Source organism: Limulus polyphemus, unplaced genomic scaffold (assembly GCF_000517525.1).
Source record: "Limulus polyphemus unplaced genomic scaffold, Limulus_polyphemus-2.1.2 Scaffold3331, whole genome shotgun sequence".
Taxonomy (NCBI): Eukaryota; Metazoa; Arthropoda; class Merostomata; order Xiphosura; family Limulidae; genus Limulus; species Limulus polyphemus.
This window is the reverse complement of record NW_013668941.1, coordinates 101,303-116,810: the sequence shown is the minus strand read 5'-3', so window position 1 is coordinate 116,810 and position 15,508 is coordinate 101,303. Positions and strand designations below refer to the sequence as shown.

General features: G+C 33.5%; 1 protein-coding gene across 2 annotated transcripts in view; it reads right to left on the bottom strand.

Annotated features, from left to right (window-relative positions):
* Window positions 1–15,508, bottom strand: part of LOC106469162 (acetylcholinesterase-like) — a 112,980-nt gene that overhangs the window by 6,645 nt on the left and 90,827 nt on the right. For both annotated transcript variants that reach the window (XM_022397587.1, XM_022397588.1), the window contains exon 4: window positions 13,333–13,508. In XM_022397587.1, coding sequence (XP_022253295.1) covers window positions 13,333–13,508 — 176 coding nt within the window. The remainder of the gene's footprint in view (window positions 1–13,332; window positions 13,509–15,508) is intronic.

Here is a 15,508-nt window from a genome sequence, read left to right as displayed (position 1 = left end):
AGCTTTGCGCGAAATTCCAAAACAAACAAACAAATCAAAGTAACCCTACCGCTATCGACAAGCACCAATGGGTTTCTATAAATTTGATTTACCAAATTTTCTTTATCCTACATGGTATTATGTATCTAAGTTAATAGATATGTAAAGATGTTTTTACTCATCCGCTTATTTCGTATATAAAGAGAAAAAGTTTCTGTTACCTATGCTTCACAAATTTGAAAGTAACATAAAGTGTTACAGTTTAGTAAACATTTTAGGTGTTCATGATTAATACAGAATAGCAATGATCTTCCATTGTTGTTTATAATTTGTTCTACGATTTATGAGAGCATAAGATCGATCAATAGAACAAAACACAATTATATGAATAATACAACAGTTGGTTAGGAGTTCAACAGTTCATATTAAGCACATATTTTATTAGGCAAATATATCATCTAAATGTTGTTTCTAAAGTCTCTGTTATTCAAACATTCAGAAGACTAATGGAATATAAGAAAACAAGTGTTAATATATCAGTGTTAACAAATCTATTACAACATATTATTTACTTTCAGGAAGTAGAGAGCATAGGTATTCATTTTAGAATCGTCCAGATGCAAAGAACCTAATATTAAACTTTCTGGAGATTAGTTTTGGATAAAGGCAACAATGATTGAAATATGTATGAACATAATAAGGGACTTTTACAATGGAGAATATATTTCAGAATTTAGTATTATAACTTTATATCGGCATTGCCTGAGGCTAAAGTTAAAACAATATTCACAAAAGATTGGATTCAGCAACTACGACAATATATGAGCCACTTATTTACCAAAGTAGTATCTTTTGTTGTTTATACAACGATCTTAATGTTTATTTTATGATTCACTATTCGAGACAATACAGATTAGCTAACATGTAAGAGCAAGTAAACAATGTGACTTTGTTTAACCAGTCCAGTAATTTACATCCTTACAGTCAGCGACCTGGACTGAAATGTGTTTATTTGTTGTTTCAGAATTCTTAATTTTAGACCAACCATATATCGAGAGATAAGTCAACACTATCCAGCATTTTTTGCATCGCGATGACTATTCCTGAATGTAATGCAACTACGAGTGCACCAAATCAGGCTAATAATTGAGACAAAATTAATAAACAAGAATTTATCACAGAGTCGGTAGACACTGTATGTAGAGATGGCTAGTGTACTTAATAGGCTTAATACAAATATGCAAGCTAAAAATCGACAATGACAGAGAGTTTTACTTTAAAAGAAGATTTTCACTCACTTTCATTTGTTTTATTACCCAACAAGTCCCAAAGCAAGGTCAAAACCATCGATAAGATATCAAATCAGAAAGTGACCAACCCACCAAATTATTCATCTTTCTTGTCGTTTCACTCGAGATAACTGTACAACTACTTTATCATTAACGTCAGTTTAAACCTAAATCAACTCTATGTATTTCTGGACAGGGCACGGTGTCATCATTTAGTCGTAATAGCTAGTAGCAATAAAAAAACACAACATAATTCTAGTGTAAACGATGTCATCATTATCCCTTTGAAGTTAGCTTTTTTTACAGAAATTTTGTGTTCCTTTGTTTGTTTTGAATTTCGCGCAAAGCTACACGAGGGCTATCTCCGCTAGCTGTCCCTAATTTAGCAGTGTAAGACTAGAGGGAAGACAGCTAGTCATCACCACCCACCGCCAACTTTTGGGCTACTCTTTTATCAACGAATAGTGGGATTGACCCTAACATTATAACGCCCCCACGGCTGAAAGAGCGAGCATGTTTAGTGGGACGGGGTTTCGAACCCGTGACCCGCAGATTGCGAGTCGTGCTCCCTAACCACCTGGCCATGCCGGGCCTATGTTCCTTTCAAAAGCTTAAATACAGGGTGAAACAGGAATTACTAGCCAATAATATATGAACATTAGATGACTGTACCATGTAGAATACTCAATGCTTTGTACACTATACAATCAGTGTCTTTAGGGAGCCAAACCCTACATTATGTTTGAAGTTAAGGAGTAAAAAAGAAATCAATACTCATAATGGTAAATTTTATTACACATTCATAGATTACACTAATTTTCAGTCAGGAGAAAAAACGTCACAAAACAAGCAACAAAAACATTTTGTAAGTGTAAAATGACGTAGGGATGGCAGTGCCAAAAATGCAAACAAGAGTATAGGGATGATACAGCTATATATAAAACATCCCTACATGACTTCAATATTAAAATTTAATGTTACACTGTAAAATGCACACTTGACTTTAATATTACTGCAGTTGAAAGTTATATATTCCTGACTGTTGGTATGCAGTTTGTTTATCATAATTATGTCAGGGTAGGCATCAATGTAGTGTAACTAAGAGCCTAGGATTTACGTACAAGAAAAATCAAGTTGAGTCAAAATGTGTTTTGATTGATTTGGTTTGTTTGGAATTTTGCACAAAGCTACACGAGAGCGATCTGCAGTGAAAGACTAGAGGGAAGGCAGCTTGTCATCACCTCCCACTGCCAACTCTTGAGCTACTCTTTTACCAACGAATAGTGGGATTGATGTCACAATATAACGCCCCTACGGCTGAAAGGGCGAGCATGTTTGGTGGGATGGGGACTCGAACCCGTGACCCGCAGATTGAGAGTTGGGCGCCCTAACCACCTGGCCATACCAAGCCACAAGTCTTGATTCTTACAGACTCTCGCTACGAATTTACCGACCTCGTAACCATTTTTTATTCATGCACTTTACAGTATATTATTAAATTTCAATATTGAAAGCCATGGTAGGGATGATCTATGTATAGCTGTATCATCCCTATATGCTTATTTGCATTCATTTTGGCACTACCATCGCTACATCATTTGATATTTACAAAATGTTTTTTTATTACTTGTTTCTTTTAACTGAATGGAAGTGGTTTTTAGAATCAGCATGTGTATCACTTTTTGCGGCATCGATTTTGTATTTGTTTTAAATCTATATTAGACAGAATGGTCAGTATCCTTATAATTTTGATTTGAATTATATCTACCCCTGCTTTACTGTAAATGTTGTCCATTTAAAACGTTTATTCATTGATAACAAACTGTCAGAAAGTAATTCAGAATAAAAACCTTTATTAACATAACATAATGTTTAGGGACAACAAGGGACCTATTGGTCCATCTCGGCTGTCCCATCCTCTAAACTAAACAATTAAATAAATAAATTTTAAAAAATCTTAAAGCCAGCCCTTATTATTCATATTGTTATCGAGCTTTCTGTTAAACTCATTTAAATTTACTGCCCCCACAACATCTGAAGGCAACCAATTACAGAAGCCAACCACCCTCTTAGAAAAATAAAACTGTCTTAGCTGAAGATGACTACTACCTTGCCAAAATCTATGTTTGTGTTCCCTAGTCCTAATATTTCTGCCGCTAAGTATGAAAAAAGATGATGTTCCAACATTATCAAATCCTTTTACAATCTTAAGCACATAAATTACATCCCCTCTAACTGTTATTTTTTCAAGAGAAAACAATTTCAGAGACCTTAACCTCTCCTCATATGACAACTCCTCGATCCAAGGCACCTTTCTAGCAGCCCTCCTCTGAACCCTTTCCAACAATTCAATGCCCTTTCTAAGGTAAGGAGCCCAAGACTGAATACAATACTCCAAATGTGGCTAACCAGTGACCCATACAATGAAATTATAACCTCTTTAGACTTGTATTCAATATTTCTGTAGATACAACCTAAAATCTTATCTACTCTGCCACTAGCAACAGCATACTGCTTGGATGACTTAAGAGACTGATCAACCATTACACCAAGATCCCTTTCTTTTATGACACTGTTAAGGTTATTCCCATCGAAATTATACGTATAATTCAAATTGTGCTAACCCACGTGCATTATCTTATATTTATTATAATTAAAACTCAACTGCCATTTATTTGCCCAACACACTAAACGATCTAAATCCTTTTACAAAACAGCAGCATCCTCTTCACAGTTAGCAACAACCAATACCTTAATGTTATCAGCAAATCTAAGTAATTTATCGACCATTCCTTCATCTATGTCATTCATGTAAATCAAAAACATCAAAGGTCCTAAGACTGAACCTTGAGGTACCTCACTTGTAACATTTATAACAACCTTCTGCTTTCTTTAATCCAGCCACTCTTCTATCCAATTAGCTAACTTATCCTTCACACCTAGAGAGTAAATTTTTTACAAGCCTTTTATGTGGCACCTTGTCAAATGCTTTCTGAAAATCCAGATACACCAAATCTACATACACCCTTACCCTCATCTATACAAGCAGTAACATTTTCAAAGAATGTCAAAAGATTTGTAAGGCAAGATTTTCCCTTTGTGAAACCATGTTGACTATCCAGTAAAATTCTAAACTTTGTTAAATGACTTTGCAAAGCATCTTTTATCAGTTTGTTTGTTTGAAATTAAGCACAAAGCAACACAATGGGGTATCTGTGCTCTGCCCAACACAGGTATTGAAACCCGGATTCTAGCATTGTAACTCTGCAGACATATCGCTGTGCCACTGGGGGCTCTTTTATCAGAGTTTCCAAAACATGTCTCACAACTGATGTAACACATAGGTCTATAATTACTTGGATAATATTTATTACCTGCTTTGAAAAGGGGAGTGACATTAGCTAACTTCTAATCCTTTGGCACCTGCCCACTAGCAAGTGGTTTACATATCCAACTCGTAATCTCCTTCAAAACCCTTGGAGAGATATTATCTGGCACAGGAGCCTTATCCCTCTTTAAACTTCCCAATTTATTATTATTATCAAGCTTAAAATTAATGCAATAATCTTGTTTCCATCTATCAATTGTTTAAGATGTGGAATACTGCTGAAATTTTTGTTAGTAAAATCTGAAGGAAAATCAGAATTTAATAAGCCCTCTCATAATCAAAAAACGGTTCTTTATCATCCCTCAAGGGTACTCCCCAATTCTAACATTTTGCTTACCCTTAATGTATTTAAGAAATCCTTACTGTTAATTTTTGCATTTTCAGCCAACCTTTTTGATGTCATAATTTCCATTTTGACCAATTTTCTTGATCTTCTAAATCTTCCGTCATATCAGTCAATTTAAATTTCTTAAATTTGTGATACTTTTCTTTAATTTTATCTCTTATACCCTTTGTGAGACAACCTGGTTTTTTACTTGTAACCATCTTTTTCTTTCTATAAAGAATATTTTGATCTTGAATATTTAAAAATATATCTTTAAAATTTTTTCACATTTAATCAGTTTATCCACATAACTCAGCTGCCCAATTCACAACAGATAGTTCTTGTCACATCCCTTCAAAATTTGCTTTTTGAAATTTGTAACCAAACTATCATTATTCCTGATCTCCATATGCAGCAAAACATCAAACCTAATAGAACAATGATCACTTGGAACCCAGATGTTCCCCAATTTCACTCTCTAAACAATTTCTATACTAGAAGCTAACAATAAATCTAAAATAGCATTGCTTCTAGTAGATCTTTTGACCAATTGGTGAAGAAAACCATGTTGAACAGTTTCCAAAATCTTTTCTCCCTCATGGTTTGACTAGCATTTCCCTATCTATATGGCTGAAATTAAAATCACCCATAATTATGACCTCATTAACAGGTACAATATTAATCTCACTGTAACGTTTCTCACTAATTTCATCACTATCATCTAGTGATCTGTAACAAGTTTCACTAAATGCCTTTTTCCTTTATATCCATTAATAGAAACTCAAATGGATTCAATCTCCTTGCTATTATCTTCGATATCCTCAACTTGAACAGGATGTAACTCATATTTCACATATAAAGTCACCCCCCCTCCTCTCTTTAGTACTCTATCCCTATTAAATAACCTATAAGCCTGTATTTCAAAGATATTTCTGTCATCAAAATCATCTACGTTTAAACATGTTTCAGTTATTCCCATTATATCAAAATTCTCCATTCCTACCACTGCCCTAAAGTCATCTACTTTATTTTTTATACTTCTAGCATTACAATAGTAACAATTAAGCCTATCCTTAAACTACTTCTATACTTATCTCCTATGCTAAACTTTTATATGCATCTTTTTTGCATTAAGTTTATCCTGGCCCTAAACACTATCTAGACATAGTTTAAATCTTCCCGTACAGCTGAGTTAATAGCCCTGGCAAACAAGCCAGCCCATACCTAAATGTAAACCATCCATTCCAAAAAGCTCCCTTTTCCCATCGAATTGACCTCACAAGTCCAACCAGCCTACCTGCTCATTCTTACATATTAACATAAGCCTAGCATTTAGCCCTAGTGACCTACTCATAATTTCATCCCCACAATTAATTCTCAGCAGTATCTTTAACACAATTAAGTTATGGTATTTTTCTTTAAATGTGTTTATAAGCCCTTGTAGTTATTGATCACCTCTGACCTACCTCTCCCTAGATTATTAGCCCCTATTTGCATAACAAAAATTGCATCATTGCTAGGCCCCTTTGTTATATCTCTTGCTCTGTCAGTTATATCCTCCACCTGTGCCCCTGGGTAGCATAATCTATTATTTTCTCCATATTTACCCTACAGAATATTCTATCCACATGCTTTATCAAGGAATCACCTATAACTATGACCTCCTTAAGTTTATCATCCACATCCTTCTCTGACTCCTTTGTTTTCCTTCTGTCAAATAATTCCTCATCTGCACAAGCCAAGTGCTGAAATCTGTTGCTCAATAGAATAGGGTCATTACAGTTAAATTCACTACTTTTAGCCCTAATAGTACTCTAACTTCCTTAAAACTGAAAGTCATTGTTAGCTGATGTATCCCTTGTATGCAAAAGTAGCCCTATGTTCCACTAGGAACGACAGGAACTAAGAAGAAGAAAAATAGGCTTATTGCCAACACTGCTAAGCCTAATTTTTGATAATCAAGTATATTAGTAATTATTACTGTTTTATAACTACTTTATTCACACTAAAGTAATTAAATTTATCTTTAATTTTATAGAAATGACAAATAACTAGTATTTAGATTGCATTTGTTTAATAAAACAATGTATTTAACCTGTTTTACGATTTACCAGTAAAGTTGAATTATAGCTAAGCCTAAACTACCATTGCACTTCCAAAGTCTTAATTTAACGTTGTAGTAAAAGTTACACCACTAAGCTTTAATTTAAAAACTTTAACCCTACTATTTTTATTTACCAATCTTACTAAGTCTAGTTATTCTTTCATAATTGAACACAAATTACTATAAACGATAACATTAATATTAAATAATATTCAAAAATCTATAACAGTATAAGACTAAGAGCTTATCTTTCCAGTTTCTTCTTTCTTAGCGCCCTCTTGCAAACTCAATTATCACATGCTATTTTCAGGGCTGGAGTTGACTTACTTCTGTTATTATGTATTTAAGGTTAGGATATAATTATTCACTAAATCACTACTATTTGGTTTTCAGGAATAGACGGTTATTCTGTCGTAATAGTAGATGGACCAAAAAACAGTCTCTGTTTATTGAAATCGTTTAAAATTCATTAGGGATAAATAAACAGGATGCACTAATGGTTTAGCACAAAAAATAACTTGATTTCCCAAACATTTAGAAAAATTTTCATTTAGTGCAATGATTCATAAAGATGATTAAGTTTTCATCAAACGTGAAAGAAATTAAACTTCATAAAATTATGCTCTTCAAGCATTTTTTTCAGGCCAAAAGAAAGAACTGTTTACTAGAATATAAAAAAAAAACTTTTTGGTATGCACACTAAAAATTCATTTTTTTCTTTCTGCGATAATAAAGAAAATAAAATTTTCACCATAATCTATGTTTATTAGAAATCTATTATTTTCCTGAGACATAAGAATAAATTATAAAGTACTTTTCAAAAGTCACTACATTAATTTAGCTTTTTTCTCTTTCAACATTTGGGTGATAGATTTATTATTCTATATTTATTTTAATATCGATGTTTGTTTAAATCAAATTTATTTTTAGAAATGTACATAACGTGTACTGTTAAATCTGTACTGCGAAACTCCCGCCTACTCTCTAAAGTTGTAGAAGATTCTCGAGTGTAAGAATCAACAATATATGTGTGTGTACATAAACGCTAGTGTAGCCTTGTATTGTTATGTAATCTGAATTTTCGAGAAACTCTCCACACGCTCATATATATAAACAACGCGACTCGCTTAAAAACAGTATATATTATTGGTTTGCTATAGTTGGCAAACCTCGGAAGCTATAATTGTGATTAACGCTTATTAATCGGAAAACTTCAGATATTTGACCAGGAACATTTATAAATTTCGAACATTATAAACCATTTAACTTCAGTGGATTCACATCGGACATTAGTATTTTTACGAAAACATTACCTAACGTCATCGGTGGAAACTCGACCTGTAATCAGCGTGTGATCAGCGAGGCCCACATAGCTAGCTAGCTCTCTAGTGAATTGTACTAACGTCAACTCGTAATTAACTCGCTCATCATGAACCCTCGATAAGATAATGAAAATTTCAGACTAGAAAGAATACTTTATATTGCTTGTAAGTTTATGAAACTTTTGTTTATAAATCATTGTTTGTAATAACTATCTGTAATAACTGTTATTGTAAATTGTATTACTGTTTGTATATTAAAACTTATTTGTGTTAAAAAAAAAGAAAACTGTGTGTATCAATCTTGTTGGCAAATATAAATTGGAAATATATCGGCATTTATTTAACTACTAAATCTAAATTTCATTTTAATTCTGTTTTAGGTTATTTAAAATTGTAATACGTAACATTTGTATCAAGACATACTTTAGCTTGGAAGAGCTCTTTAACAAATCTAGTAACTTTAAATATTTCCAGTTAGGGCACTTGCCGATGAATAGTAAAATTACTATGTGTACAGTACATGTTGTACTTTTATAATTATTTGTCCATATATTTAACCTTTAAAAGCCTAAGCCATGACAATCAGAAAGGTGTTAATGAAATATCACTTTAGAACGAAACTTAAGAAACTAGTATTTTCTAGTAACTTCTAAGTCTTTGTTTAGTTTGATTGAAATTTATTATCATTATTATTATTACATTAAAATAATTTGGTTCAAATATGTAAACATGATACATTTTATCCATATCAGAGTACTGGCAATGTGCTTGTTTTGTTGCAAGAGAAACAGTACAGACAGAACTAGTGGCCGTTTTGAAAATTACCCTTCAAAATAAGATAAAAATATCAACAAAAATGTGTCAGTGATATTTCCATATAATTACCTTAAAGTTCTGAATAATAAATTAGACTAACTGTTTACTCTATTGGGATACACGTAATATTAGAATGGGCTATGTTTCTTAGTAATAATAGGCGGACTCAGCGTGGTCTATCGAGTACCGCAAGTTTCTGGTAAGTCTATTATTTGAATGTAGGCTATTCTTCAAGAAATACAGAACGTGATTTGTAACTAACGTTTGGGGGCACAATATTTTTCTTGTGGCTAATGATGTTAGACTCCTGATAAGGCTGCTTTTGCTAGGCGGATACCGAGTATCGTATACCTTTAAAAGTCGGATAAATCCTTGCTCTTACCCATTGGCTTCAGATTAACAATGACGTAAGTATATTTTTATATGGCTCAGGCAATCACGTGGACGAAGCACATGATAAGTCTGTTTTTCATATGTAAGTGTTCTACAAATATATGTTTGGTAAAAGTCCTAATAAAGTGGTCTGTCAGTGCATTTGGTGCTTAATTTTTGTATTAAATACCATATCATGTAAATGCAGTAGTAACTAATGGGTTACTTATGAAGTTAAAAAAGATTAATACACCAAAAACGAGTGCTGCTAGTTTATGAAATTTATGTCACTCTTATTCAGCTACGTATTTCAAGATTGATGGCCCGGCATGGCCAGGTGGTTAGGGCACTCGACTCGCAATCTGAGGGTCGCGGATTCGAATCCCCGTCCCACCAAACATGCTCGCCCGTTCAGCCGTGGGGGCGTTATAATGTGACGGTCAATCCCACTATTCGCTGGTAAAAGAGTAGCCTAAGAGTTGGCGGTGGGTGGTGATGACTAGCTGCCTTCCCTCTAGTCTTACACTGCTAAATTAGGGACGGCGAGCGCAGATAGCCCTCGTGTAGCTTTGCGCGAAATTCAAAATAAACAAACAAGATTGTCATTTTCCGTCACTGAGAGAAAAAATATTAAGGTTACGTCAAAATAACGCCCTGCAAATTTCGAGAGTAACTTCACATGGTTTTTAGTTTAAGTATTTCCAAAACAATTAGTGTTCTTGTTGTTAAAAGAACCATGCTATGTTACTTTATTCGCAGCCATTGACCATGGAGGCTTAAATTTTTATTGTTTTTCGCTCCGAATTAATATCCTACAATGTATAATCCATGATTCTATTTCTTTCTTATTTAATGACTGGAAACTGGGCGACATCTATATTATTGTTTCTCAAAATATAACATTCTATGTTTCAAGGTTCATAATATTCTGCCAGGTATGACATGAACTTATAATTTATGGAGATATGTCTATCACAAAAACGATCATTTAACAAAATTGTCAAAAGTTTTAGTATATTATAATTGATATGCTTGTTTTAATTTTTGAAGTTAAGGAATAGTGGACAACTGAAACATTCCAGGAAAACAAACTGACACAGATGGTTCTAATTTGTACCCTCCCGGTGTCTCAGCGTTAAATCATTGGGCCGTCTAACGCTAAAGATCGGATTTCGAAACCCGCTACGGGCATAGCACAGATAGTTCACTTTGTGCTTCACAACAAACAAACTAACTGTCCGGACTACTCTTGCTTCGTAGTCAGATGGTAAATTGCACGTGAATGGGTCGAAACGACTAGAACTTTGTTAATTATATTCTGTTTAGCTGTCACATAACTTTTAAACGAACTAAACTAATTAATCCAATAATAAAGTCCAATTAAAAAAAAATTCTCTACACATTTTTAGAATGTGTAAAGCAGACCACTAGGGGTGGATAATGGAATAGGTAACATATGAAGCTGCTAAGCAACCACGATATATGGCACGAAAGAATGAAAAAGAGTTTGTAAGGTAATTATAGTTGGTTGTGAATATATTAGCGCCACTAGTTTCACAAACCACACACTGGATGAAAACGTGAATGAAAAATATAAAGGTGGTCAGTAATTTGGAATTACCATTACACTAAACGAAAGCACAATTAATATTGCTATATACAATTCTGCATTATTGCAGTTTACAGCCTTAGATGAAGGTGAAGTACGTATTGCCACATTATAGAACACTGGAGTCAATCGTCATCTCGCTTTTTTTATGTCAGATGTGAAATAACATGTTATTTGTTTATCTGTTATCGCCCTAAAAGAAAGTGAGATATATAAAATAATTTAGTTTAATGGTTATAATAGTAGAGAATTGACTGAAGGATAACCTATTTTTCGCTATTATCTATCTATCTGTGGTAAATTAAAATGTTAGTACCTGGATGACGTAAAGAAAACTTCCCTATCTCGTCACCTGAAACACAATTGTCAAATGGGAGGAAAACTGTATTCCTAGAAACAACAAAGTATGTAAAACATTGTAATAATGAATATCATTGTGAACTAACTTATAATTACTTTATCTTAATAAACATTAGACTTATCACAGATTTAGTGCTTCGAACTATTGAACATTCCATATTCAGTGGAAATATAACAGTATCACGTTCATCCTTGAGAATTTTAATATGCGGAATCAACGACGATAGCTAATGCACGAACAGTTTAGCCGTTTATTCCACTGAAATATACATGCACTAAACGTTGTCACAGGTGCGCTATTCCACGCAAACACTGTAGCAGCAAGGCCCTAATCCCTAGAAAGGAACATAGAAGAATTTTGCGGGCGGTCGCTTATCCATGGTAGTTAATCTTGCCTGCTTACAATACCCGCATACGTAAGCCTAATGAATTAAATATCACGCTGCAGTGCTCAAACAAGCGAGACTTACACCGGATTCTCGACCAACGTAGTCTTACTAGTTCTGGTCGATAAAAGCATTAACTTAAGCCTATTTCATGAGATATGTATGAATATCCTTCGTAAGAAAAAAACTTCAAGAGGCCCCCCAGAATGCTGCTTGAGTGCATAACAAGTTATGAAAGTGTCAGATACAACTTCACAGTGCAAATCATTAAACAAAGTTTGAAAAATAAATCTTTAAAATCGATAACAGTAAAAAATAAAAGAAACGTATAAAGAAATAATTTCTTGTTAGATAACCCATTGATATATTTCTTTTTTTTACCAAGTATGGCGAAGGAAAATCTACTTTTATAATATTATATTTCTTATCATAACTTTCTAAAGATCTGAACTTTTTGGTTTTATCGTCTAATAGCTGAAGTACAACGATCATCTTCCTATCGTCTGTCCTTTTCTAAGTAATGGATATTAAATGAAGAACGGTATGAGTTGTGTGTATGTATGTATGTGTTTTATGGAAAGCCACATCGGGCTATCTGCTGTGTCCACCGAGAGGAATCGAATCTCTGATATTAGCGTTGTGAATCCGTAGACTTACCGCTGTCCCACCAGAGGACCGCTATGAGCTATTGTTATGTATCGGAATGAGGACCTCGATTTTTATATTACTACTCACAGTTTAACAAACTAAAACCGAACTACTATCTTTCATGAAGCTATCGTTTAATAAACAATTTGTAATTCCCTGTATTTATGGCAAAGCTACTAAGTCTATCTCCCCACCTCCCGTCTGTAATTTTGAGCTACTGACTAGTTATGACAAAGCTACTAAGTCTATCTCCCCCCGTCTGTAATTTTGAGCTACTGACTAGGGAGATGTTAGCCAGTTAGCAGCACCCTACCAACCACCATCCTTGCTAAGAGATTAATTGTAACTCTTATAATGTACCAATAGCTTAAAATTCGGGAAATAGTTTATGATATCGCATAGACTCGCCAGATCCGAAATTCATAATTTTACTACAAATGCAACTAAAATCCTTATTTAACAAACCCACTACAAGAAAGTAGCATAACCGTACAGGAGGATTTTGTTACCTTTCACTGTTTATCCAGAATATACCAGAACAATATTTCTTCTTTTTATTTGTAAACTCTCTCAACATCATTCCGAGAATATAGAATTTTTCCTCAGATTCTTCTTTATTTTTCTCTCTCACTTGGTTTTCGCATAATTATTTTACATGATTTTAGGTTTTTCTGTATCTTTAAGTACTTATATTTATTTTATTTAAAAACAAAAACTCTCAGTCGTTTACTTACAAGTTGCATTCACAAGTTGAGGTAGGTATTGCTGCCAGAAGGCGCAGTATTCCGCTCGAGGACCTCGACCAGTCTTGGTCGAGTTAACATCTAAGGTTAAGTATTCTCGACCGTAGGGGGTGTACACAGGCCAATATATCTTCTCCCATTTTTCACCAGGGCTCAGACTTGGTTTTCTATTTAAAAAAAGAATATAATGGATAAAACAATCAAAAATACATAAACAATCCTCACTGTAACATGAAGATCATGTAACGTGTTTAAACCTAATAGCGACGATGCTACAGATTAGGATGTTAATTACACAGTTTCAAAAGTTCATACATATTGTAGTTTTTCGGTTAAAATATGTGACTTTTAATACGGCAGGAAGCTTCTGCCTATACTGGGATAACACACTAATTACAAATTATTTGACGAAAAACTAACCCTGCGACCTTTGGTAAATGAAGTCACTAGCAAATGGGAGGGAAAAACAAACAGATTATCTAAATAAGTTTAAAAAAACTCAAACAATAATACTGAAAATCTAGTCAACAAGTGGTAACATTACATTCAAAATATTAAAAACAAGTTAAAATAAATTATCTGACAAAGTACAACATCCCATTTCCTAAAAATGCGTTTTTTCTGAAGAAGATTCTGTTTTAAAAAATCATGGAATATGTATCACATCAGGTTTTTTAACACACTTTCATTTGTTCGTCTTGAACAAAACACTTAATCTCACAAAGGCCAAGATTTTGAAATAATATATTTAACGGACGTTTAACTACGACAACAGAAAGGTTCTGTTATCCGAAAACCAATTACTGTGAACCAAATACTACATGTTCAGCAAAAAATATTTTTTTCTTTTTTATGAACATCACAAATTGTATTTAAATGCAACAGAATTTGATACACGCTATATTCTATGCAGATTTAATACGTGTCAGATGTTGGGTCTTCAGGCTATGGCAGGTTTTTACAAAAAATAATTTACATATGTTTTTACTTTCCTTAGTTTAACGTAAACAGAGGTAGACAGAACCACTGAACGCTGGCATCAACCCGATACGCTAAACGGATCGTTTCCATGTTTTTACACTAAGAGCCTGACTTCATTAAAATAATATGTATATATTTAAAGTAAACGATATATCTAAATTGAAAAATGTCGCTGGTAAACCCTCGCTTACTTGAAAAAAAATAACTTTCTGATTTTTTTGGAATTTTAATTCAAACAAACAATTATTTTGTAAGTTTTCCATAAAGGTGATTAGGGGTACCACTTTCAAAAAAATGTCAAAACTTTAATAGTCCACATTTTGATGCGCGAGAAGACAATGGCTTTCTTATTCGTTTTATCTTAGCATGTTTCATGCAACGATAATGCGAAATAAAATAAATACAACACCTTATTCTGCTTTAGGTAAACAAGAAAAATGTGGATCTAATATCGGTACTGCTAATAATTTGTACTAAACACTCGATATAGGATAGGATAAGTATATTCCGGCACGTTTTAGAGGTGCATAAGATAATACCGAATAAAATCTAGATTTGGTAACTAAATAATTTAGACGACATAATAGAAACTTAATTTAGAAAACACGTGTAAATGTCATCAAACTTATTTGCCGTACTAATAAAACTTAAATCAGAATCTAGATACCGTTTTTTTTATATTACTGCTGGTAATTAATCACTGGTAGTGAGTCTTAATATTATCCATCACTAACACAGATCACGTTTTCTGAATCGTATATAGTCACTGGTGGTGAGTTTTAATACTATCCTTCACTAATGAATCACTTTTCACTGAAACGTGTATAATCACTGGTAGTGAGTCTTAATATTACCCATCACTAACACAGATCACGTTTTCTGAATCGTATATAGTCACTGGTGGTGAGTTTTAATACTATCCGTCACTAATGAATCACTTTTCACTGAAACGTGTATAATCACTGGTAGTGAGTCTTAATATTACCCATCACTAACACAGATCACGTTTTTTGAATCGTATATAGTCACTGGTGGTGAGTTTTAATACTATCCGTCACTAATGAATCACTTTTCACTGAAACGTGTATAATCACTGGTATTGAGTCTTAATATTACCCATCACTAACACAGATCATGTTTTTTGAATCGTATATAGTCACTGGTGGTGAGTTTTAATACTATCCGT